Source organism: Tupaia chinensis, unplaced genomic scaffold (genome assembly GCF_000334495.1).
Source record: "Tupaia chinensis unplaced genomic scaffold, TupChi_1.0 Scaffold000444_1, whole genome shotgun sequence".
Taxonomy (NCBI): Eukaryota; Metazoa; Chordata; class Mammalia; order Scandentia; family Tupaiidae; genus Tupaia; species Tupaia belangeri.
The window spans coordinates 1-26,035 of NW_006159949.1; the positions used below are offsets into that span (position 1 = coordinate 1).

Sequence of the window (26,035 nt, forward strand, 5' to 3'; positions counted from 1 at the left end):
GAAATCGCCTTGCAAAATCTTGGGTGCCAACCTAAAAAAAAGCAATATTAAAACAAAGATTAGAAACTTTAAGAAAATACCTGCCTAGAGAAACTGTTTCAGCTTACACTTAATTTTTATGAAAAATATCCCCAGGCTAAAGCCATAAAGTTCCTACAAAATATGAGTATGTGTATGTGTTGATATAACAGAAATGTAATACTTCTTTTTTAAAAGATTATTAATTCTATTTGTTATTATTATTATTTAATTTGACCAGAGAAAGAGAGAAAGAAAGCCACCAGGTCCAGGACTTGAACTGCGGTTAGCCATGTGCGAGTCCAGCGCCCCAACTACCACACCATCTGACGGCCCCAGATAATACTTCTATTAACTGTAATATTTATAAATTGTATGAAATAATAATAAAAGCACACCAAAATATCACTAAAAGGAATTTAATCTGTATAATTCCTTACTATCATGTGACACAGCTGAACAATATTAATCATATGAGATCAGGTGTTCTAAGGAACATGGGAACATGGAAAGTAAATGGTAGCAAAGAGATCAATTCCTTCCTCTTCTGGTATAACCCCCATGTCAACTCTTCACCTTCAGTCTCCTCTAAAAATGAGCCATTCTCCTATAGGTAATAAGTTTCTCTTGACTTTGATAAAGAGAAGAATGTGTTTTCAGACCACTAGTGCTGTGAGTGTTGCTCTGAATACAAACTACCTATTGCCATGCAAAATTGATTCTGACACTAAATAAAAACAAATGGGCTTTTGTTAAATGAATGGCAAATTCTCCCATGTCGAAGACTTTCAGCAGGGTCCAAAGCAAACTCCATTTAAAAAGAAGTCTATTAACTAGCAGAGAGTGTGCAAGTTAAGGCACTGGATCCCACATGGCCAACTACATGATTTGAATCCTGGACCCAGCAGCTTGAAATACTCGCTGGGTATGTGGGTGTGAGTGCCCAAAATCTCAAAAGGAGAGTGGAGAAGAAGTTGCGGCAAAGATTGACCAACCCCTCTAGGGGGTAATTTTTCATTCTCTCTCTCTGTTTCTCCCTGGTGAGCACACACACCCTCTAGAGCAAACTAAATAATAATAATAATAACAATGATAATATAAAATAATAAAAACAAGTCCATGGATTGGGTTTTCGATTGCCCATATTCTTTAGGTCCTGACATGCCAAGGAGGTAGCCTCTTTAGGGATCACTGAAGCTTGTCCCACCAAGCTTGGACTCACCAGTGACTACTGCTTAAATTGAGAGGAAAAAAATTCTAAGAATAATACTCACAGTTAACCCAACTCCAATGAAAATACATATCATCCCAATGGTAATATATGCACAGCAGCGTCTTCGAGGAAGTGCACTACCCACTGAGGAGCTGCAAATTCATGACAGCAAAACAGAACATTAACATAAAGCTTCTCGATTCATCTTTGTGAGATTTTATCTATGGTTTTAGTAATATTATTTTTATATGCTTTTACTCATAATTTCAGTTTGATATCTAAGAACATGCATGAAAATGATATTTTTAATGAGTGACAAAACCATAAGGAATGAATTTGTGATATTATCATGGTTTTAAAGTTCAATACCTGGTCATTGATAATATCGATTAAAAAAAAAAAACAAGAACCATAGTCCCTAATAATTTGAGAAAAATTCATTTTCAAAATATCAATTCCAGAATGGAAAATCAGCAATATCTCACAAATAGCATTTGACTTGGGCTACTGTGTGGCCTGATATGAGAACTTGATTCCACATTCCAACTGTATGGTTTAAGTCCCAGATCCAGTGGCCTAGAAAAGCATGCTGGGCACATGTGTTCATGTGCCCAAAATCTAGAAAGAATGGAGAAATGGAGAAGGGATTAAACCGTGATCATGCCCCATAGGGAATGTTCTCTCTCTCTCTCTCTGTCTGTCTGCTGAGTGCAAGTGTTCTCTGGAAAAAATTTTAAAAAAAGAAAAATGACACAAAGCATTTGACTTTTTTTCAGTTATAACAGTGTATGTTTGGTGCAGAAGATTTGGAAAATAGAGTGAAAATAAAAGGAAAAGGAAAATAACCAATAATTCTATTACAGTAAAACAGTCACTCAGAATTTTTAGCATATTTTCCTCCAGCTTCTTTTCTGTAACTTACCAATATATAACATAAGCACTTTCCTATGTCATTAATTATTCTCAAACTGGAATTCTGATAAATGAACGTAATACAATTAACTAATTCTCTACAATTGTACACTTATTTAAAGTGTTTTTATAATTATAAATAATGCTTATTACTAAGCATAATTTAAAAGCACTGTCAGGGCTGAGAGTGGCACAGCACTAAAACAATGGTCCTCAGGGCTGACCCGCATGGGAGATTCTGGGTTCCTGTTCAAAGACTTCCCCGAGTATGCCAGGCACACATGATCCAGAGCTGGCTGGAGCTGAGGGTGGATTGTATCATCAAAATACTGTTGGGGATACTGTTTCTCTATGTCCCTCTTCCTCATGGAAAAAAATAAATAAACTTAAAGGAATAAAAATTAAAGCAATGGGGCCAGCAAGTGACAGGGTGGTTAAAAGTGCTGGATTCCCACATGGCCAACCAGGGTTTGAGTCCTGGACCTGGTGGGTTACTGTCTCACTTTCTCCTCTCTCTCTCTCTCTCTCTCTCTCTCTCTTTCTCCCTCTCTCTCTTTCTCCCTCTCTCTCTTTCTCCCTCTCTCCCCCTTTTCTCCCTCTCCCTCTCGCTTTCCTTCTCCCTCTCTAGTCAAATTAAATAAAGTTAAATAAAATAATTCTTTAAACAAAAATTAAAGCACTATGCTTATTTTTCACCATTAAGTTTTTGACTGATTTCCGGAATTCGTATTACAAAGTTAAAGGTGCTAACCTCTTTTAAATCTTGTAATATCTATTACCAAAAAGCCTCTAGAACAAATTGCATATACTTCCTGGGACAGCCAATGGCATGATGATAAAGGAGGCTGGATCACACATGGCCGACTGTGCAGTTTGAGTAGCAAAAAACATGCCAGGCACATGTGCATGTATACCCAAAATCCTGAAAGGAGGGAGAAATGGAAAAGGGATTGCAGCATTACCATCCCCAGTGGAAGTGCTTTCTAACTGTCTCTCTCTCACTGTCTCTCTCGCTCGCTCACTGTCTCTCTCTGGCGAGAGTATACACCCTCTGGCAAATTAAATATATATATATATATATATATATATATATATTTCTCAATTGAAACTCCAAATCCAACAGTAATTAGCCTCTCCACTTCTAAGTATAGCATTTTCAAAATTATATAGATGTTGCAGAGATTGAATAGCCAAATTACCACTTTCTTCTTTGCTTAAACGTACATATATTTATTAACATGTAACACATGCAAGATACTGTGTTAGTGAATGACATAATGAAGTATCTGATTTGCTTTTGTAAGGCCAGTTTCAAGATCAGATCTAATATGTTGTAATCTCTCAAGAAATGTTTGTTGAGTAAGTAAAATACAGAAATGATGACTTATTAGGCACAATGTAGAAAAGTGAGATTTCAAAGAGGTTAACTGTTCATAAGAATGATTTCCTTTATTCTCAAAATCTTTTTAACATTTGATTAAATTAGGACCAGCATTTGGCGCAATGGCTATGTCACTGGACTCCCATGTAGTTGACTGTGGTTCAAGTCCCGGACCCAGTGGCTTAAACTCACACTGGGCACATGTGTGTGTGTGTCCAGGATTCCGAGAAGAGAATGGAGGAGAAGAGATTGTGGTGTGGCCATCCCCCCAGGGGGTGATTTCTCGCTTTCTGCTTTCTGTCTCCCTGTCTCTCTCTGTCTTTCTGGTGAGCACACATGCCCTATAGCAAAAACCTCTCCAAAAAAAATATTAATGAAGATATACATATATATATATATATGTATATAAATTTTCTTGAACACTTGAACTCTAACATAAACATCTGGATGGCCTGAAGGCTGTCATTAATTTTGCATTGTACACCTTGCTATCTGGAGTTACTAGGGCATGTAGAATTCTTGCCCTTATGTTACTTTTTAGCCTTAGGCTATTTTGGGTTTTAACTTTTATGCATCTATATACTTGTTTTTTTTTTTTTTCTATGTTATACCTCACAGCTGGTCATCATTTCTTATTACTACCTCTGTGTCTACCTCTAGCAGTCTCCATACCTTAGAAGGCAACTAAACTCATTTAAATTACACAATGAATTAGTCCAAAGATTCTCAGTAAATATTAGAGCAGCTTTTCTGTAACACAAAAGAATACAGTATATTCATTTCAGTGCATGAATTCAGCTTCCAAAACTCATGCATTTTTTTTCATTGCCCCGCTTAAACATTCACTACTTTTGAGTAGTCTTCCCAGAAAAGAAGTCATCTATTGCTACCAAGTGCCATCTCATCACAGGACTAAGGTAATGACTAACAGCACTGATTGCATGGATAATAAAATGTCTTGCACATTCAATATATATGTGTTGTCTATATGCGATATATTGTTTTGCATATGGTAAAACCTTACATATGTGTGTTAAATTCTATGCTTCTGTGACTCACCCTTTTGATTTACTCAGTACTCCATGTGAGAGTTCCACACACTGATATTGAAGATCTAGTTCATTAATTTTCAGAATTATCTTTCATTGTATGAATATGACAGTTTATTATTCTTATTGATAGAGATTCAGGGTTTTTTAAATTTTGGTTTTATAACAATGGCTTGGAATACTCATTTTCTTATGGACATATGAAAAAATTTCTCAAACGTATACTTAGCAATAGAACTACTAGGTTGTATTTTAGGCATATATTCAACTTTAGTACCAAATTTATATCCCGCCATCACTAAATGAGCACTACCATTGTTCTACCTAAATTCTTATCAACACTTTAACACTCAGTATTACTATCATTTTAAAATTTTTCATGGGTATGAACGGGATTTCATTGCGGGTTTAATATGTATATCCCTGGTTTCTAACAAAGGTTGAACATCTTTTCAAATGCCAGCTATTAGTTTCCTTTCTTCTCATGCTGTCATTCGTTCACTGTTCACACATTGATTTATTGATTCACAGATTAATACTGCTCCAAGCAACTATGTACACAACATATATCTTCTTATAACATGTGTTTTTAAAAATTCCTTTTAATAATATCTTTCAGAGAAGAAATTTATTTGTAAAATTGATGTAATATAAGGTTACTCTAATATAGCCAAAATGATCCATCTTTTCCTTTAAGGTGCATGCTTTTTTATGTATTACATAGAATATTCCTTCTGACTTCTGTCATAAAAATATTTTTCTATTATCTAATATTATTCAAATATTTGTTGGATCTCATGGCTTAGTAGTTAAGAGAGCCAGATCCCTCATGGCCAATTATGTAGTTCAGGTCCTGACCCTAGTTTGAAAAAATACACCAGGCACATAAGTGTACCCAAAATTTTAATTTCAAGAGAAATGGAGAAGGGGTGTGACCACATCCCACTTGGGGAGGGGTGTGCTTTCTTCCTCTCCCTCTCTCTTCTCATCTCTATGTCTCTCTCTGGTGAGTGCATGTACCTTCTGGCACAAAAAAAGTATTAATTTTGTTGTTTTGTTTTGCTATAGGGTGTGTGCACTTGCTAGAAAGAGACAAAACTAGAGAGAAAGAAAGTGAGAAATCACCACCCAGAAGGGTTAACCACAATTGTTCTCCTCTATTCTCCTCCTAAGATTCTGGGCATGCACACACACACACACACACACACACACACACACACCATGCATTTCCCATGCTGTTGGTTCCAGGACTCGAACTGCACAGTCAGCCATGTGGAATCCAACCACTACACAACTGGCTGGCCAAAAAAAGTGTTCAAATTTTGATTTTGTATTTATCTCCAATCACAATATTATAATTCTTTTTTTTTTTAGAGTTTTTTCTATAGGGTGGTGCACTCACCAGAAAGACATAGAGAGCCAGAGAGACAGAAAGTGAAAAATCAACCCCAAGGGTCCATAGCCATGCCACAATCCATTCTCCTCTCGTGATCTTGGGCACATGCACCCAGCATGAGTTTAAGCCACTGGGACTGGGACTCAAACCACGGTCGACTACATGGGAGTCCAGCAACATAACCATTATGCCAACTGCTGGTCCCAAGAATATAGTTCTTTTAACACCAGTTTTACACATATTGAAGTTGAATTATCTGGAGCACAAGTTCAGAATTTATGTGATTTTTTCTGGGGGTGGGGAGTTGCTATAGAGCACATGCACTCTCCAGAAAGACTGAGAGAAACAGAGAGACAGAAAGTGAGAAATCACCCCCCAGTGGGGATGGCCACGCCGCAATCCCTTCTCCTCCATTCTCCTCTGAGGATCTTTGGCATGCATGCACACATGCCCAGTGTGAGTTTAAGTCACCAGGTCCAGGACTCGAACCATGGTCGACTACATGGGAGTTTAGCAACATAACCATTATGCTAACTGCTGGTCCCCAGAATTTATATTTCTGATGAAGTGTCCATAATAATAGATTTTAAAAAAAAGGAAGAAGAAAAAACACTTTCCAGAGACAGAAGGAGAGCACATCCCCTATGGGTCATGGTTATACCACAATTTCCTCTCCTCCATGTCCCATGATGTTGGGCTTTAGAGCACACACTACACACACCCAGCATGTTCTTTAAGCTGCTGGGAAATTATCAGGAAGCTGTACTCATCACTTTTGTCCATATTTTATTGGTCCTAACTTAAGAACATGGCCATACTATCTGCAAGAGAGGTTTGGAAATACAGTCTCTGGGTGGCCCATAAACTATATAATTATCTTTCTAAAAGAAGAAAACATCAGTCTACTATTTACTTGATGTCAATATTATTCTCATAATGCTAACATTACTATTTTAATTGTTAGAGTTTGCCTGGTATATAATTTCCTTTGGTTAGTGTTTCATGGTTCTGTTTCCATATTTTTACTTTAATTCTATGTTCTCGTATCACCCAGAATTCTTCAGATTGCACATAGGTGTTCTTCAACCTAGTCTGATAATGTCTGGTAAATTCTACTGGCAAAATTAGTCTAATGATGTTATGGATTGTTTCTGCCATCTTATTTTGTCTTTCTCTTACTTCTGTATTCTCTACGCTTTTCCATTCTCTTTTGGACAACTGTAATTCTTTTACTTCATTTTCTACTTACTACTTTGTTTGTTATAAGGCATGTGTGTTTGCAAGAAAGAGAAAGAGAGAGTTAAAGGGGACCCCTAAGGAGGGAATGTTCTCCCCTATTCTCCTCTTGGGATTTTGGGCATGCACACACATGCGCCAGGTGTATTTTTCAAGTCGCCGGGTTTGAGACTCAAACTTCATATTCACCCACATGGGGCCAAGCTGTCTTAATCATCAACTGGCTTGCCCTCCACCTCCACTTACTATTTTGGAAGTTTTATAATTTATTTGTTTCATTTAGCAGGTGCATTTAAAATCTTAACTACACAGTACCTTTTAAAAACAAAAATCATTTAGTAAATCAATGTTCCTGATACATAAATACACAGGTCTTTGAAAGCTTTAACTCCAAACATTCTATTCCTGTCTTGAATGTTATTGCTCTCCAGTCTTGCAGTTCTATTGTATTTTTTGTTTCTCCAAATTTGTCAGCATTGATATTATTGCTATTGTTGTTTTTGCTATTTAAAGCAATATTCCTGGTGGATGTTTACAATTTCTTGGTGTGTATTTTCTTCTTGCATTACAGAAATTTCTTATGAAATGTTTTTTTCCATTTCCCATAGTTCATCTTTGAGTAGTTCTGTTTTGTTTTTGTTTTTAAGTGAGGGTATCAGAATAGTAGACATCCTGGGATTTTTTGTTTGTTGTCTCTTTGTTATGCATTTGAAAATATCTTTACTTTATCTTCATTATTCTATACTCTGATAGTTTACTTAAGTCTATAATACCAGTTTAACAGTTAGCATCTCTTAGTATTTTTTTTTTTTTGGAGAGGTTTTTGCTATAGGCACGTGCGCTCGCCAGACAGACAGAGAGAGACAGAGAGACAGAAAGGGAGAAATCATCCCCCAGAGGGGATGGCCACGCCACAGTCCCTTCTCCTCCATTCTCCTCTTGGGATCTTGGGCGCACACACACATGTGCCCGGTGAGAGTTTAAGCCACCGGGTCCGGGACTCGAACTGCAGTCGACTACGTGGGAGTCCAGCGATATAGCCATTACACTAACTGCTGGTCCCAGTATTTTAAAGTATTTTAAAATGTGTTTCCTAGCTTCCATTGTTGCTCTTGACATGTCTGCTGATAATACTGTTAACACTTTCAAATTGAAAACCTACCTTTACTCTCTCTGCTTTTAGTATCTATTTTTCTTAGAGCTTTTGCAATTTCACTATAATTTATTTATTTATTCGTCTTAGATTTTATTTTAATTTTTAAAAACTTTTGCCAGAGGGCACATATGCTTGCTAGGAGAGAGAAAGTGAGGAAGTATCCTCAATGGGGCATGGTCACACTGCAATCCCTTCTCTTCCATTTCCCTTTTTGGAATTTTGGGCATGCACACTCACGTCTGGCATGTTTCTCAAGCTGCTGGGTCTGCGTGGTCAGCCATGTAGGATCGAACCACCTTAACCACCACACCATGAGATGGCCCCTTTATTCCTAAAGATTCATATCTTTCATATACCTGAAAATTCTTAGGAATTATCTCTTCAAACTGTCCCTTTCCCATTCTGTGTTTCTTTTAGATCAGATATACAGTAGCTATTCTAATAAATATGTCCTCTTAATCTTACTTTCTCTGTATGCTGAATTCAGAGTAATTCACTAACTTCTAATACACAATTTTAGTCTTGATTTATTTGCTCTGCTGTCTAATCTGTTTTTGCATGTTAATTTTCATAATTTTTAATTTCTAGAAATTAATTGTTTCTTTTTACATCTTTTTTTGTTTGTTGTGGTGGTTCTGGTGGTAAATCTATTAAAATTTGAGCCAATTAGAGATTCATAAGTAGTTGTAATAAATAATACAGAGATTTCATGTACTCATTAAACAATTTCTCCCCAATGGAAACATCTTGCAAAACTACAATACAATATTATAACCAAAATGTTAGCATTCATACAACCTATCGGATTTCTCATTTACTTATATGTGTATGTATGCATCTTTTTTTTTTTGAGAGAGGTTTCTGTTATAGGGCACATGCGCTCTCCAGACAGACAGAGAGATAGAAAGCAAGAAATCACCCCCCGGGGGGGATGGCCACGCCGCAATCCCTTCTCCTCTGTTCTCCTCTCAGGATCTTGGGCACATACACACGCACACGCGTCCGGCATGAGTTTTAAGCCACTGAGTTCAGGAGGCGAACTGTAGTCGACTACATGGGAGTCCAGCGACATAGCCATTACGCTAACTGCTGGTCCCCTATGTATGCATCTTTAATTCTGTATAATTGGACTGCTTGTGCGGAGACTATGTATCCATCACTGTAATCAAGATGCAGAATAGTTTTATCATCATTAGAATCGTTTTTTTATTTTAGAGAGGTTTTTGCTATGGGGTGTGTGCATTCACCAGAAAGACAGAGAGAAGAGAGACAGAGAGACAGAAAGAGAGAAATTATCCCCCAGGGGGATGGCCATGCCACAATCCCTTCTCCTCCATTCTCCTCTCGGGATCTTGGGCACTCATGCACACATGCCCAGCATGAGTTTAAGCCACCGGGTCCGGGACTCAAACCATAGTCGACTACATGGGAGTCCAGCAACATAGCCATTACACTAACTGCTGGTCCCACCTTTAGAATCTTATACCCTCCTTTCTACCCACTCTGACAGCCCTGTCTACCACACCATTATTAATCTGTTCTTCATTTATAAAATGTTATCATTTGAGAAATGTTACATAAGTGGTATATACTATAGATAACCTTGTGGGACTATTTTTCATTCAGCGTAAATTTAATTCATTCAGGCTATTGCTTGTGTCAAGTAGTTTTATTTCTTTTTATTACTGTGTATATTCCAAAGTATGACATGCCACAGTTTCTTTAACCATCTGAGTTAATTCCAGTTTGGAACTATTAAGACTCCACTTGTGGCCAGCAGATGGCATAGTGGTTATGTCACTGGACTCCCACGTGGCCAACCATGGTTCAAGTCCTGGACTCAGTGGCTTGAAAAATCACACCGGGCATGTATGTATGCATGCTCAAGATCCTGGGTGGAGAATGGAATGGAGAAGGGATTGAGGCATGGTCATCCTCCCTGGGGGATTTTTCACTTCCCCTCTCACTGTTTCTCTCCCTCCTGCCAGTGCAGGTGCCCTAAGACCAAAACCTCTTCTAAAAAAAAAAAGACTCAACTTGCTGTAGACACTTATGCACAGATTTTTGAGTATCTGGGTCATTTTTTAAAAGTCTATTTTCTATATTCTCTTATTTTTATTTGTAAAACATTTTATGGAACAGTTGTAATTTATTCTGTATCTGATAACTGTAAGTCTGAAGTATTTGGTAATAAAATTATGCTGTTTGTTATCAATGGACATTCTGCTTATGACATCATCATTTCTCATCTGGCTACTAATTTTTGTTAAAAAATTATTTTGGCAGATCCCAATATAAGATATCCTGGTGTGCATAGTTTAGGAGTGGCTTCATCCAAGAAGAATTTTCATTTGCTTTTCCCAAACTCCCTAGAGAGGCATCAATCCTAAGCCACTTTAAATTGATTTCTGGGACTGAGTTTTCCTAGACCATATAAATAATGTAAAATATAAACCTCAAACTCACTCTTCTTAACAATTTTCTGCCTCATAATCTTCCATGTCTGATGATTTTTTTTTTTCTAACTTGCTCTGTCCTTGGAGAACAACACTTTAGGTACTCTATTGGCGGGGGGGGGTGGTATTTCAAAATCTTCGCATTCTGTGAGATCAAGTTTTTTCTGTTCATCTGAACATTGAAATTGTCCAGGCTCCAGCATTGGTAAACACCCTCAGGATAGCCCTGGTTCTCATTTTATTTTCATTTTTGGCCCCTGGGGATTTCCTTAACCTTCATGCAAACTGAACTATGCCATTTTAAAGGATGTATGTTATAATTCACTTGTCATTCACTGGATATGAAAGTGAAGACCATGGACCAAAATGTGATCAATAAATCTCCAAGAGGAAAATATTTTTCAATACTTCTATATATCTAACTAGTCACTGTTTAAATTATTAACCTTCCTCTTCACAGAAAGACCCCATGAAAAATAAGAATTTTGAGGGACACATGGATAATGTTCGTATAGCCAGTGCTTTTGAAATTTATAAGGGAAAATTTCCCAAACAATGTTTTTTACATTATAATTTTTAGACAAGGTTAATCACAGACATTTTAAAAAGAAATATAAAGCAAAGTTTCATCTAAGGTATAAAGCTGTGCATTCGTAAAGAACTAATCAATATAGAATGTTTTTAGCTTTCAGTTATCTTGGTAATAATTGAAGGAGAAGCCATGGTCCTATTGATCGAAAATTGGTGGTTTGAAAAACAGATTGGATGAAGTACCAAGTCAACCAAGCAAATCTGGGATTCTCTTTATATCTAATATGTTCAAAATAAATATATCATTCTCTGTCTGAAAATATTTATTCTAGATCCTGCATTCTCTATTTCAGTGAATGGTTTTCACAGCTTCTCAGAAATGAGCTCATCCTTGACCTCAATCTCTCTCAACCATTTACATTCAGTCTTACCCATTCCATTTCCTTACTAACACATGTACACTTCGACTCTGAGTCCTTGCACAGGTAGCTCCTCATACAGTAAATCATCCCACACTCCTTTTCATGTAATTTTCATTTGTCTTTCTTAATTTAGTTCAATATAACTCTTTCCTGAAAGCTTTCTCTTGATTCTCTTCCCTCTGGTCTGAATTAGGGGCTCCTCAAGTAGAGCATGTAGGCCTTATCTGTTTCAAAGCACATAAAACTTTATTGTTGGGCCAGCAGGTGGCGTAATGGTTAAGGCGCTGGACTCACTCCCACATGGTCCACCTCAGTTAGAGTGCTGGACTGGCTGATTTAAAACTCATGCCAGGCGTGTGAACATGCCCAAAATCCCGAGATGAGAATGGAAGAGAAGGGAATGTGAGGTGGCATCCTCCCCAGGGATGGTGGTAGTTCTCCCTTTCTTTCTCTCTACCTCTATCCCTCTGTGTATCTGGTGAGCATACACACCCCGTAACAAAAATCTCTAAAAAAACTCCACACACTTTATTGTAACTGTGTATTGTAAAAGTTCCCTGATGAGATTATGTACTTTATGTCAAGCACACAGTACCTATCATAAGACTATTCGTTGAATTACTGAATAATAAAAGATAGCGCTAAACATAAAAATAAAAGGATAGATAACATTTGATATTAAGAGTACTATTGGCCCAGCCATAGTGGTGCAACTGGTAGGATGCCACTGTGCAAGGCTGAGGCCGCATGGGAGGCCTGAATTCAAACTGTGAACAACCTGAACAGACAAGTATGGTAGCTTATTTATACCTGTAATCCTAACTAACTGGGAGGCTGGGGCAGAGGATGCAGTGCAGAAACCTTGTCAAAAATACTTATCTCCTTTCTCTTCCTCCTACCACACTTCCTTACTCCTCCTCTCTCATAAGAGAAAAAAAAAGTTTGATATTGTTTAAAATGGCAGAAGGCAGGGCCAGCAAGTGGCATGGTGTTTGAGGCATTAGACTCCCGCATGACCAACCATGGTTCAAGTTTTGGACCTGGTGGCTTGCTTTTTTACTTTCTCTCTCTCTCTCTCTCTCTCTCTCTCTCTCTCTCTCTCTGTGTGCATGTGTGTCTCTCTCTGATCAAATTAAAATAAATGAATAAATTAAATTAAATTTAAAATCCTAAAAAAAAAAAGGCAGGAGGCTGGTCAGCTTGGTGTTGCAGCACCAACAATCTGTTTAAGTGATTACAGGTTCACTTCCCTGGTTGATCTTTACAAGCTGAATGCACATGCCCATGATCCTAGCTGACTGGAAAGGCTGACGGGGAGACCGTGATGTGAGACCCTGTTGGGGGCACTTCTATCTTTCTCTCATAAAAGAAATAAGTTAAGAACAACAATAAAAAAGAGATCATTCACAAAAGAGCATAGCACATCAATGCTGTATAAGAAATGATATTCAATGATAATTATCACAGTTTAAAATCAATGTCTCTATTGGCCTTTGGTTCATAATAAGATGTGTATGGAAATAAAATCCAAACTGTATTTTAGATTGTTAGACCTACTTGTGGGTGACTGGTAGTGGCCACAAGATGCCCAATTAGAAGAAAACATCACCTTGAGTTACAACTCCAGCTATTGCACGAGTAAGAAATAGCAATATGATAAATACTTCTTAGTCTCTGGAGCTCTGGGAGAAGCGTTCCCCACAAGCTTTGTGAGATAAACAAGGCACATTAGTCTCATAGTAATCATTTAGTAAGTCTTGTAACAAAGATAATTTTAGAATATTTGTGTTTAAAGGATATTTATAACAGAAATAAAATTCTGTTTCAGAATCTTACTCCAACAGATGACCAATTATTTTGCTATTAAAAAAATTTTTTCAAGGAAAAGAAACCTAGATAAAACTTATGAGTGTTCATGTGATCACAGCATCTGTGTGCAAATAAGTAATGAATGCCCCGAGTCCTCCCATGTTTAGCATGTGACTCCAAATCTACAGACTTCCTCTTAGAATGATGTTTAAGCTGATTTATTCCACGTGAATGTCTGTGCAAGCTGTTCTCTAAGTAACTGATGCAAATTCTTCTTTATATTAGTGCACTGTCTTGTGATATTTTAACAAATCACTTAGTATCTAGACACTCAATACTTCTTTATTATTAGCAAAATATTGCCATTGTTCTAAAAATCATTAACCAAACAAGTTCCTTGAGTAAATCCTCTCCTGACAGTTTCTCATCTGTAAAATAAGGGTAATAATTCCTGCATTCCAAGATTGCTGTAAAGATTATGGCTAATGTATATGAATATAAAAGCTACTTTCACTGTGCACAGCACAAATGCTGCTAATTGCAAAAAGTCTTTGTTTCTTATTTTCTTTTTTCTATTTCTAGATAGTTTATTTCTTTGTAAATGGGTTTCAAGTATCTACATACCTTTGGTTTGTTTGTTAGTTTGTTTGTTTGACTTTGTTATAGGGTACATGCACTTGCCAGAGATAGACAGAAACCAAGAGACAGAACTAATGAGAAATCACCCCCAGGGTGTCGGGAGTAGGGGACAACCATGACCACAATCCCTTCTCCTCCATTCGATTCTCAGGATTTTGGGCCCTCACACACATGTGACTAGCATGGTTTATAAGCCACTGGGTCCAGGACTCAAACCACACAGTCAGGTGAGATGCAGCCACCTTAACTCCATGCCACCCACTGGCCCTATTAGAATTTTAAGTCCAATTCAATGTTCTCAGGGAAAAATTCTACAATTTACTTTTGTTTTAGTTATGAATATTCACATACATGGGGAAATAGTGTTGGGCATATCCCTCGAATACACATATTTTCTAGGTACTTATTTATCCATGTACAGACTCCTACTGGATTAATAATGCTAAGAATTTAGATGATTAACTTCATAAGTAAAAAAAGAAAATATCTCCACTTTTGAAACTAAACAAATGCCATAAAAAATATTCTCATGGGGCTATATTTAGTTGGAATCAGATCTAGTAGAAATAAAATTTGTTACATAAACTCTGTTGTTCAATTACTTTTTATTTTATTTATGATGAAAGTACATGTGGGTGATAGAGAGAGAGAACCACCTGCAACAGGGTCTCATAACACTATAATACCTTCGTTCAGCATCTTGGCACATATGCACCAGCCCAGAGCATTTCTGGTAGACTCTGCTGGGGTTTTGAGCCCAGGGTTTACCATACGGCTTCCAGTACTACAGGCTAATATGCTACAGACTATGTTACCCCACTTAGGCTGGACCTTCAGATATAGTTTAATCATTTTCTTCTAGAAACCAATGGGAAAAAAACACTCAAATAAGTTACTTATATCATACTACTATAAAATCACACAAATTGAAGTATAGTCCCATATTTTCAATTTTAAAAAATTGTCAAAAGGTTCCAGATAATTCACTTTAAGTTATAATTTCCATCTATAAGTGGAGAACAATGATTTTTTAATTAAAAATTTATTATCAGAATAGATGCTGTACAAGAGTTAAAAGAGCAGACCTGAGACTACTGTTCTTAGAAAGACTTCTTTGCAAGACTAGCTTTAGCTGGTACTTGGGTGCTTGGATTTGGGAAGAGTTTCCACCATTTCCTAGCTAAGAGTGGTTTACGATGTGTGAATTGGTTCTGTAAATAATTCGGTTTTTGATGAATACCTGCTTTCCTTTTAAAAGCTTGAAATTTGAGTATGTGCTAGAGAGCAGTGCCTATATGACCAATTCCAGTAGAAATCTTTGGCCCTGAGTCTCCAAGGAGCTTTCATTGTAGACAAATGGCACACTGAATGTAATTGTTCATTGCCGGAGGACCCCACAGGGTGAGAACTTTTGGAAGTTTCTTCCTGGTTTCCTCTAGATTCCCTACCATGTGCTTTCTCCCTTTGCTAATTTTGTTTTCTATATTTTGTTGTAATAAATCACATCTGAGTAGATATATACTAGTTCTCCTAGAAAAATCAAGAATTTCTTTGTGGTTTGGGAAGCTCCCATATTGATGCCATAAAACATCTTTATTCAAAATACCTTCCATGATTTCCTATTCCTGTATTATCTTTTGTTATTTTACTTAGCTATACCATTGAGGAATAGAGAGAAATAAACTGAATAGTTTAGACAAATAATTCTGGAGCCAGATGATGGCACAGTGGTAAAATGCAATGCTATCCAAAGCTGATCCACATGGGAAGGTTACAGTTCAAATTTGAAAACCTTGTTGGCCATACAGGGCACACATGTGCCCAGAATCTGGAGCTGGCTGATGCTAGAGGTAGATTGAGGCATCAAGACTCTGTTGAGGTACTACTGCTCTCTCTCTCTCTCTCTCTCTGTCTCTCTCTCTCGGAAGAATAAAAGAAATGACAGACAAATAATTTTATAAACTTCCTCAACAGTAATAACCTTATTAGGTAGGAAATTAAAAAAGCTAACCACCATCTAATCCATCTAATTATGAGCTCCAATTTGGATTTTCTCCTACGTTACAGTCCATTTTATAAATATAAATTTTGGAATATTGGCCAAACAGTGTTACCTTTTACAACGTTTGAAAACACTCACCAGGTCACTGACCGTTTTAGAAATTACACCTTCTTATTTTCTGAGCCAGCAGATAGCATAATTGTTCTGTTGCTGGACTCCCACATAGTTGACTGTGGTTGGAGTCTCAGATCTGGTGGTTTGAAACACACTGAGAATGTGTGTCCAAGAACTCAAGAGGAGAATGGAGGGGAAGGGATTGTGGGATAGCCATCCTCCCTGGGGAGTGATTTTTCACTTTCTGTCTGTCTCTCTCTGTCTCTTGGGTGAGCACACATACCCTATAGCAAAAAATCTCTTTCAAAAAAGAAAAAAAAAAAAAGGAAATTAATTTCCTTTTATAGAATGGTAATCAAGGCCCTTCATTTTAATTTCAAAATGGAATATATTAACTAATTTTTTTTTAATTTTGAAAAGCGTAAAGATATTAGGCATGCATTTTTTTTTCTATAGTATGTCTTAAAAGATAAGTGAGAATGCTGAACTCTTTATTCTCAAGTACTTCTCAACAGTATTTTCAATGGTAGGGAACTTACATTTTTTTGCAGTGTGGGCATTTTGCCAGAGTGTTGAACCTCAGTTCCATCCACTGTAAAATAAATAAAGAGAGGGATTGAGAAGAAAAACAGCTGAAAACTCTCCAATCTGATAAGATGTTTCTTTTAGTTTAAATGTCATCAGGGATCACCACAGTGGCAATCACCTTCTCATGGTTACATGAGCTTTTCCCTTCCCTCCCCTTACACTGCAGTTTTGGTGTCCCCTTCTGAAACAGTTCCCATGACTTTCTCAAAGTTCTGATGCAATCTAGGTTTGCTTTGCAATGAAAACTGAATGTAATGCCGTAATTAGGGTCATCTCTTTTTGGCTGTACATCTGAGTTCACGTCCAGGGACTAAAAAACATTTCATGGGCCTTCAAAATTGTTTTTCCTTTAAGTCTTGATGACCAGCCTTTTAAATACTTAAATATTTACATTCATTACAAAAATGTAACCATTTATTTAACTTAGGTTAAGGGAAAGTCATAAAGAATGTAAGTTAAACCAATTAGATATAGGTAAAATTAAATCAGAAAACTACTTTCTGTTCTGTTATAGCTTATATAACTGAAATGTGTTACTCTATGGTATAATTTTATTTTAAAATTTTCTTCCCTGTAAATGTAACTAATAGAATGTGCCATGTCCTTCATAGGAATGTTATTCAGACACTTGAAGTGGTTTACTGGTAGTAGGTTAAAATCTTTGAAAGAATGTAAAATATATCATGAAATAAAATATTTGCCATAAGATATATTTTTTAAATGGCCTTCTAACTATTCATCTTATTTGTTTCTCTAGATACCTTCTTACAAAGGCTATATTTACTTTATTTTAGAAGAATTTATTTATGTATTTCAACAATTTTATCACCAAAACAACTTTTCCTTTATTATAAAATTAATTTTTGTTTAGGATTTTGGGTCAATTTTTCTTTTCAGAAGGCTCAAATACTAGGTACAGTGGGATTTCAATGATTTACATATATTAAAATGTTCCCCACAGTAGAAGATAATTCTTAGAAAATATATGATGCATGCTTTTCTTCCTTTTACTTTTTCTTTTATAATTAAATTTAAGAAAGGAACCAAAAAAGTTGTGTTTCCTGGATTTCTTTTTCTTCATTTTCACTTTGAGCCTCATGAAATCTGGTTAACCTTGATATGATTTCTCACAGACACAGTAGGGACACATAGTCCCCCCCAAAAAAATAAATAAATAAATAAAATAAACTAGAAGTGAAGGTTCATTTTGGCTAACTTTTCAAAATTATTATTTTTCAACATCTGCAAATATCAACCCAAAGCCACAATGATTTTCAAGCACCAGCAAACCCTTCTCTGATTATTTAAACTTTGTAAAAAGCTCATTAATTTCAAAGTTATACTTAATAATAAAAGTTCCAAAATTGGGGCCAATAAATGGTGTGGTGGTTGAGGACTGGTGTCCCACATGGCCAACCACAGTTCAAGTCCTGGACCTGGTGGCTTGCTTCCTCTCTTTCTATCTCTGTTTTTCTCTGGTGGGCTCATATCCCCTATTACAAATTTTTAAAAAATAATAATAGTAAGTAAAAATTAAATTATTCTAGGAAAAGAGTTTAAAAATTAATGTGCTAAGCAGACTTATATAAATTTCTACAAAAATTAGTACAGAATATAAAGTAGTGGAAAAATACAGAAATCCTATTAATTTTTTTGTTTCTGTAATAGGTTTAGGATAGTTGTTGAACTTGTAAAGCTTTTTATAGTTTATTTTAAATACCAAATTTAAGGTTTTCATGGTTAAAAGAAGAAAAAATGTTTGAGGAGATAATCACAAAACACTTAAATGAAAAGTAATTCAAAACCCAAGACTTAAGGCTAACACAAAGGAATTTCAAAATTTTAGAGGAACGCCGTAAGGATTATTTTGTCCAATACTATCATTTCTTAATGTGCTTCATTTTAGCATAGATTGTGCATGATAAATTCAATTATAATTGACAAACTCTAAGTACTCTCTTAAATGTAACAAACTACAAACAAAAGAGTACCTCTTAAAAGTAATTTGGGGGTCAGTCTTTGGCATGGTGATTGGGACCACTGTATCCCACATGGCCTCAGTGCAGTTTAAGTCCCAGACCTGGGGCCTGAGGAACACTCCAGGAGTGTGTGCCTGAGATCCTGAGAGAAGAATGGAGGAGAAGGTAGGAGAATAGCAGAGAGGGGACTAATGTGTGGCTATGGGGTGTGGGGGTTGCTCTCTCTTTCTCTCTCTCTCTGGCAAGTGTATGTGCCCTATAGTAAAACTGAAGAAAAAGGAAGGAAGGAAGGAAGGAGGGAAGGAAGGAAGGAAGGAAGGAAGGAAGGAAGGAAGGAAGGAAGGAAGGAAGGAAGGAAGGAAGGAAGGAAGGAAGGAAGGAAGGAAGGAAGGAAGGAAGGAAGGAAGGAAGGAAGGAAGGAAGGAAGGAAGGAAGGAAGGAAGGAAGGAAGGAAGGAAGAAAAGAAAAGAAAAGAAAAGAAAAGGAAAGAAAAGGAAAGAAAGAAAGAAAGAAAGAAAAAGGATTTTGTCAGAGCAGGCCCATAGTCTAGTGGGTAAGTCCCTTTGTGGGGAGGGGTGGCTTTCTCCCTTCCCTCCCTCTTTCTTTCTCTTTCTGGAGAGCACATATACCTTTAGCAATAATAATAATAAAACGATGTCTTAACTGTGCTTTTGATAAGAAGTTGACTTACTGATATTCTCTAAAATGCTGCCTCTGCACCCTTAAAATTTTATTGTCAGAACTTAGTCTCAATGCACACACACACAAAATCTTACTTTTGTCAGAAAGATTAAAAGCAACTTCTCTAAAACAGTATCATTTGGTGCCAGGTGGTGATATAGTGATTAAGCCAGCTGGATCCCCCATGGCCAACTCTGTGGTTTGAGTCCTAGACACAGCAACTTGAGAAACACATCTGGTGCGTGTGTGTACATGCCCAAATTTTCAATAAAAGGAGAAATGGAGAATGGATTGTGGTATGACCATCCCCAATGGGGGGGGGGTGCTTTCTCACTCTCTCTCCTCTCTGTCTCTCTCTCTTCATCTCTCTCTCTCTCTCTCTCTCTCGCTCTCAAGTGCAAATGACCTCTTAAAAACTTTATAAGTAAATAAATAAAACTTTATCATTTTAGTAGCAGTCTTCCAATAACTGATACACTAATATTTCTAACCATTCTAAGTAATAGACAAACTTAATGTACCAAAAATATTTTTTGAAAATAATGTTAACAGATTCATAAATAAAAAGCTATACTACTTAACATATTAATATTTTAATAGTACTCTACTAGAATACACATATTTGTATTTTTAATTATTTATTTTATTATTATTATTTAATTTGACCATAGAGAAACAGAGAGAGAGAGGGAAAGTGACAAAGCAAGCCACCAGGTCTGGGACTCAAACTGTGGTTAGCCACATGGGAGTCACCACACCACCTGACAGCCCCTTGACTACATATATTTAAACAGGTACAACAGGCAACAGGTAAAATTTTCTTTGAAGACGGTTCAATATAAAACCATTGTCCCTCTATGCTATGGCACCAAACATTTATCCCTGTATCCAAGTGAAGAAAATCTAACCCTGCCTCCAAGGTACTATAAATTGGCCTACTCTCAGGCAAAGTTCAAACCGTTATCTATGATTTTGGTTCATAATATGAGCTGCATTCACTTTCTCAAATACCAACCCCCAACACAATGCTGACAGGCAAGGCATCTGGATATGCCTTTCATCCTCAACAGAGAACACCTACCTCACAGAAATGCAGTGTTAAACTCTTTGAAAGAGTTTAACTGCTGGTCACTCTTTGGAAGAAAGTTATTACATTCATAGAGGACTAGCTGAAGACTATATACCTACTTTATTCTTCTGAAAATCTAAGCATGCCTCTCAAAAACTACTCTGTCTGGATGTCCATTTGAAATGATTTGGAGAATGAAAAATGTTAGATTATGCAACATAAAAATTTCCTTTTGGGGGACAGCAGATGGTGTACTGGTTACATCACTGGACTCCCACAGTAAACCATAGTTCAAGTCCTGGACCTAGAGACTTGAAACAGGCTGGGCGTGTGTGCATGTGTGCACAAAATCCTGAGAGGAGAATGGAGGAGAAGGAATGGCAGCATGGCCATCTCCCCTGGGGGGGGTGATTTCTCACTTTCTGTTTCTCTGTTTCTTCCGCAAGTGCTCATGCCCTATAGCAAAAATTTCTCTAAAAAACAAACAAACAACCTTCCTCTTGAATATTAACAGTGACATGTACTAAAAGTGTTAAAGAAATTTAAGGACACAAAAATGGAAAATGATCTATTGATGATAACATGTATGATAATATCTTTAACTGGATTTATATACAGTGAAATCATACTAGAAAAATTCATTTTGCATGCTGTAATGATATACAGTGACTGAATGTATAAAAAATAATAAAATATATAGTAAGGAAAAAAGAACTTTTGTTTATTTTCTTTATCCTAGAAATTCCAAATGATTATGGAACTCTTTACTCACATAAAACCTATTATTAATCTATAAGTAAATGTGCCATTGAATACACTTTGAAAAACACAAATCTAACTTTTCAAAATTTTATCCATGATTCCAGCCAGGTTGTGAAATGAATAGGGTGAATAATGTCAATTCTAGCAAATTAACCTTTATCATTATAACACTGATATATTAAAAGTTGTTATAAACGGAAGGATACTGGTGAGAATATGGCCCAATGTATCATTCTTTCAACTTCTCAGGTCTCAGTATTGCAGTATAAACTATTCCTATTTGACCTTTTTGTTAAAATATCATGCATATCTTGCAATAAATCATATTTTCTTCTTTTTATTGACTTTACAAAACTCAGAGCTAAGATTCAGCCTAATTTTACTTTTACAGAACTAAATATTATGGCTACTGATACTTTTGTTCATGACTTTGCATTATATTTCTGCCATATTTTTTATTCTCTTTTATTTTTTTTCATATGTTATTTTCAATCCTATTGAATTGAATGTATCTTATAATTTGTCTCAATTGTCTTAGGTCTTTTTAACCAATGCTGAAACAAAGTAAAAAATAAGAAATGAATTATCCTATAGTTAAAAGTTTGAAGAGTCGGGACCAGCAGTTAGCATAATGGCTATGTTGCTGAACTCCCACGTACTCGACCGCGGTTCGCGTCCCGGACCCGGTGGCTTAAAATTCACGCCAGGTGCGTGTGCGTGCGTGCCCAAGATCCTGATAGGAGAGTGGAGGAGAAGGGATTGCGGCGTGGCCATCCCCCCTGGGGGGTGATTTCTCTCTTTCTGTCTCTATGTCTCTCTCTGTCTGGCGAGTGCACATGCCCTATAGCAAAAACCTCTCAAAAAAAAAAAAAGTTTGAAGAGTAAAGAATGTACTACAAAGGATATAAGATATTAATGATCAGTGTAATAATAAGGATAAACCTGCAAGTCAGAATTAAGGGTTTACTGGTGAGTCATTCTTCATAATGCTGAGCATCTCTTATCAGTCTGAAACTCACAAAAGTAATACCCGCCCTATAAGTATGCACTGTTTTCCCCAAATCACCAAAAATTTTGTTTTCCAAAAGTTTTGAAATCTTTATTTTTAAAAATTTTGCTAGAGGGTGCATGCCCTGAACAAGAGAAAAAAACAGCAATAAAGCACCACCCCCCATTGGAGGATGGTCACGCTGCACTCCCCTTCTCCTCCATCTCTCTCTCATTCCAGGATTTTTTGCACTGACACACATGTGTCCCGCATGTTTCTCAAATGACTGAGTCCAACCGTGTTACTGGCCATGTGGGATCCAGCTACCTTAACCACTATTCCACGAGCTGGTCCAAAATCATCTTTAAATACAATAATTTAATTTAAAACACTGCCTCTTGCTAAAGAAAGCTTTCAATCACGAATACTGTGCTAATAGGACTCAATTGTCTGCAATAAATATTAAGTAAGAAAGAGTCAATTTTAGAAGTTAAGTATCAGATTTACATATTTTCTTTTTAGTAATTCAGTAATTTTCTTCTGGAGGAAATATCCAATGTATCTATTACTTTTACAATAATGAAAGCCATGCCACATACATATCTATCTAAACTCTCAATATGGGTCATTCCATGGAGTATAATGTCAAATGATTCCAAAGAATTAAAAATAAATCTCTGTCCTGGTGGTTAAGATGCTGGACTCCCACATGGTCAAGCATGGTAGACATGGAGGTCTGCTTTCTCACTTTCTTTCTCTCTTTCTCATGAGTGAACATGCCCTGTAGCAAATTAAAATAATAATAATAATAAATAAAATTATATAAATAATTCTAAAAAAAAAGAAATCTTTGGACAGCTGTCTTTGATTTTGCCTTTTTCCTCATCCTTTTCCACACTATTCATAGTATGGTCAATTCTCTCTCAAATTCTTTATGCTATTCCTGACCATCGTCATTAATTTTCTGAATAATTAAAGGCAGACATTTAGTCCTGTGCCCCTTCACGCTCACCCCATGTATTCATTGTACACATAACATCTATATATACAGAATTAAGCATAAAATTGTTTTATAGCTTTCCAACACCCTTACAATAAAGTCATTTCTTCCAGGCTAGGTACTTCTGTGTGTACACTAAGACACCCTGTACCCAAAATATTCAAAATGTTCATAGAAAAGTTTTATTATGGAAAAACTACACATGGATTTCAATAATTTTTTTTCTTTGTACCAAAATTAAAACTTTTTTTTTTTATGATAGAGAGCAAGCTCATGCATGTGCTAACAAGAGAGAGAATCACCCTCAACCGAATCCTGTCATGCTATGTGCCCCTTTCTGCAGCCCTCCAGCTCTTGAACATCTTGGGTGGCCATGTACACACCCAGTGTGATTTCAGGCTGAACCAGAGGCTCAAATACATGGTTGGCCATGGCTTTCAAACACAGTGTAATCCAGTATACTATGGTTAGTGCCATCTAAGCTTGGTCCAAAGTCATACTTTAATTCCATCTCTTCATGAACTTTCCAAAGTCCCTTTGTATTTCCTTATTCTAGTCTAATAATATTTTATATAATTCTTTTTTTTTACTGTCAGTGGTATTTTTTATTTTTAGTATGTCAGTTACTCTGTCATTCAAACAACAGACTCCATGACAGAGTGTAACTAAAGCTCACAAACATGCAGCATTAGAATAGTTCCAAAAACATTTCAAATACACTTCACTTGCAATTTGCTATTTAAATGACATATCAAAGACAAAAACAAAAATTGTCTTTCCCTTTCTATCAGATTAGAACGTCATTAGACCAGACTGTGCTTCCTGTTCACCCCTGTTTCTCAGTACCTACCCTAGTTCCTGATCCACATGCAGTTGCTATTGTTCAACAGGTAAAATCAGTTTCTTTGTAATGTGGCTACAAGGATTATCCACCGCAAGGATTTAAAATGTAAAATGTTAACAAGACAAAATGCAAGGCAGCTGTGTAAGGAAAGTAAATTGAAACAAAATCTGTTATATTTTAAATGGTATTACTTTCAAGATATAATTTGCTGCATATTTTTAAAGGACAACAAATATATATATATGCCTCTGTTTTCTCCCCACTTTTTCTATTTTTCTTTTATGTTAGAAATGTTACTCTAAAGTTTATTTGTATTGGAGAGTAAGTCATTGATTAGAATATCTGTGCATGCAGGCAGGGCTAGACAACTTCTCCATCCTCCTTTTCCTCATCCACACATTGCTCCTCCATCTCCCTTTTCCTCGCCCTCTTCCTCCTTTTCTTCTCTCTTCTTTTTCTGTGAAGAGTTGTCATCTATTAGTATCAATAAGTTGTGTTTTAAGGGCAAGTTTCTCTGGGGAAGCATTCTTTGGCCTCTTGTAAGAAATACATCTGGAGACAGCCTTCTAGGAACTTAGAGAGTTAATAGGAGTGAAGATGTTACCAACTGTTCAAACTGTAGACTTTAATTCTTTTGTTTTTACAGTAATATTTAAAGCTTGACTTCTGCTGTGCTTTGTTTTCCTAAGTCCACAGACTCTGTAATCTAATTTCTCTTTAGAATAAGTGACTCTTCTTGAATGGATTAGATAGGAGTGGTTTTCTGGTTTTGTGGTATGGAGAAAGAGTTTACAATCAATACTTCTATGGGGTCTTTCTTTTCCCCTTAACTTTATTTGGGCATAATTGCCAAATAGAAATTTGCCTATATTTGAGGTGTAAAAACTGATATTTTTATTTATATATACATTGTAAATGAGCACCACAAGTGTCATTAATATTTTGGTCACCTTATATAATTGCCTTTTCTGTGTGTGTATGTGTGTGCAATGGGATGTGTGCTCCACCAAAGAAAGAAACCCAGGATCGTGAGGATGGCATGGGATCCAACATAGGAAAGAGATCAAAGGAATTTTTAGAATAATGGTGAAGGGAAGTCTTAGGATGACAACTATGTAGCAGGAAACCTATATAACAGAGTTCTTGATGCATCTGACCACACTGACAGGAGTTTTGTCGTTTTTTTAAAGGAAGATGGCAAGAACTAACGATTTATCCAGAGACATTCAAATCCAAAGGGAAATGGCAATGATTTATAAATCCAAGAAGATGTTAAAAGCCATACAAAAGAAAAAAGTAGTATATTATCTGTCAGATATGAACATGATTTACCTAATCATAAAAAACAAACACCAAGCACTGACTGAACAAACTGTTATAACTCTACTGGAAGTATATAGATATGGGAAAGGGAAGTTGAATAGATGTGTGCTGTGCATACTAAACCCTCAAGTTGCATTTTACAAGGCAGTGAGTAATGTCTAAATTTGCCTAATCCAAAAGAAAAAGGATAAGCAAACAATTTATACACAAAGAAGGTAAATATTAGCAGAGGAGCTGAAAGAGTTGAAAATATTCAAGTGATAGTAATGGGAAGGGATCAACTAGATAAGCAGATTGCTGTCTGATTTGATATTCAGAGTTATGGACATGCTCTACTTTAATACAAATAAAATTTAGAAGGAAAAAGATGCAGATCACCTACACTTTCTTGAGCTCATTCACTCCTTTGAGACATCAGGTCTTGTTTACAGACACCTATGTAAGGTACCTTTAAAACTGAGATTCTA

At 36.4% G+C, this 26,035-nt stretch overlaps 1 protein-coding gene across 1 annotated transcript in view; it reads right to left on the reverse strand.

Annotated features, from left to right (window-relative positions):
• Positions 1-7: 7 nt before the first annotated feature.
• LOC102487160 (type 2 phosphatidylinositol 4,5-bisphosphate 4-phosphatase) overlaps positions 8-26,035 on the reverse strand; it is a gene marked incomplete at its 3' end in the record, with an annotated part of 73,908 nt that continues 47,880 nt past the window's right edge. The window contains exons 5-7 of the mRNA XM_006155291.3: positions 16,874-16,926; positions 1,293-1,383; positions 8-31 (exon numbers count right to left, since the gene is read on the reverse strand). Of these exons, the coding sequence (XP_006155353.1) occupies positions 8-31; positions 1,293-1,383; positions 16,874-16,926 (168 nt within the window). The remainder of the gene's footprint in view (positions 32-1,292; positions 1,384-16,873; positions 16,927-26,035) is intronic.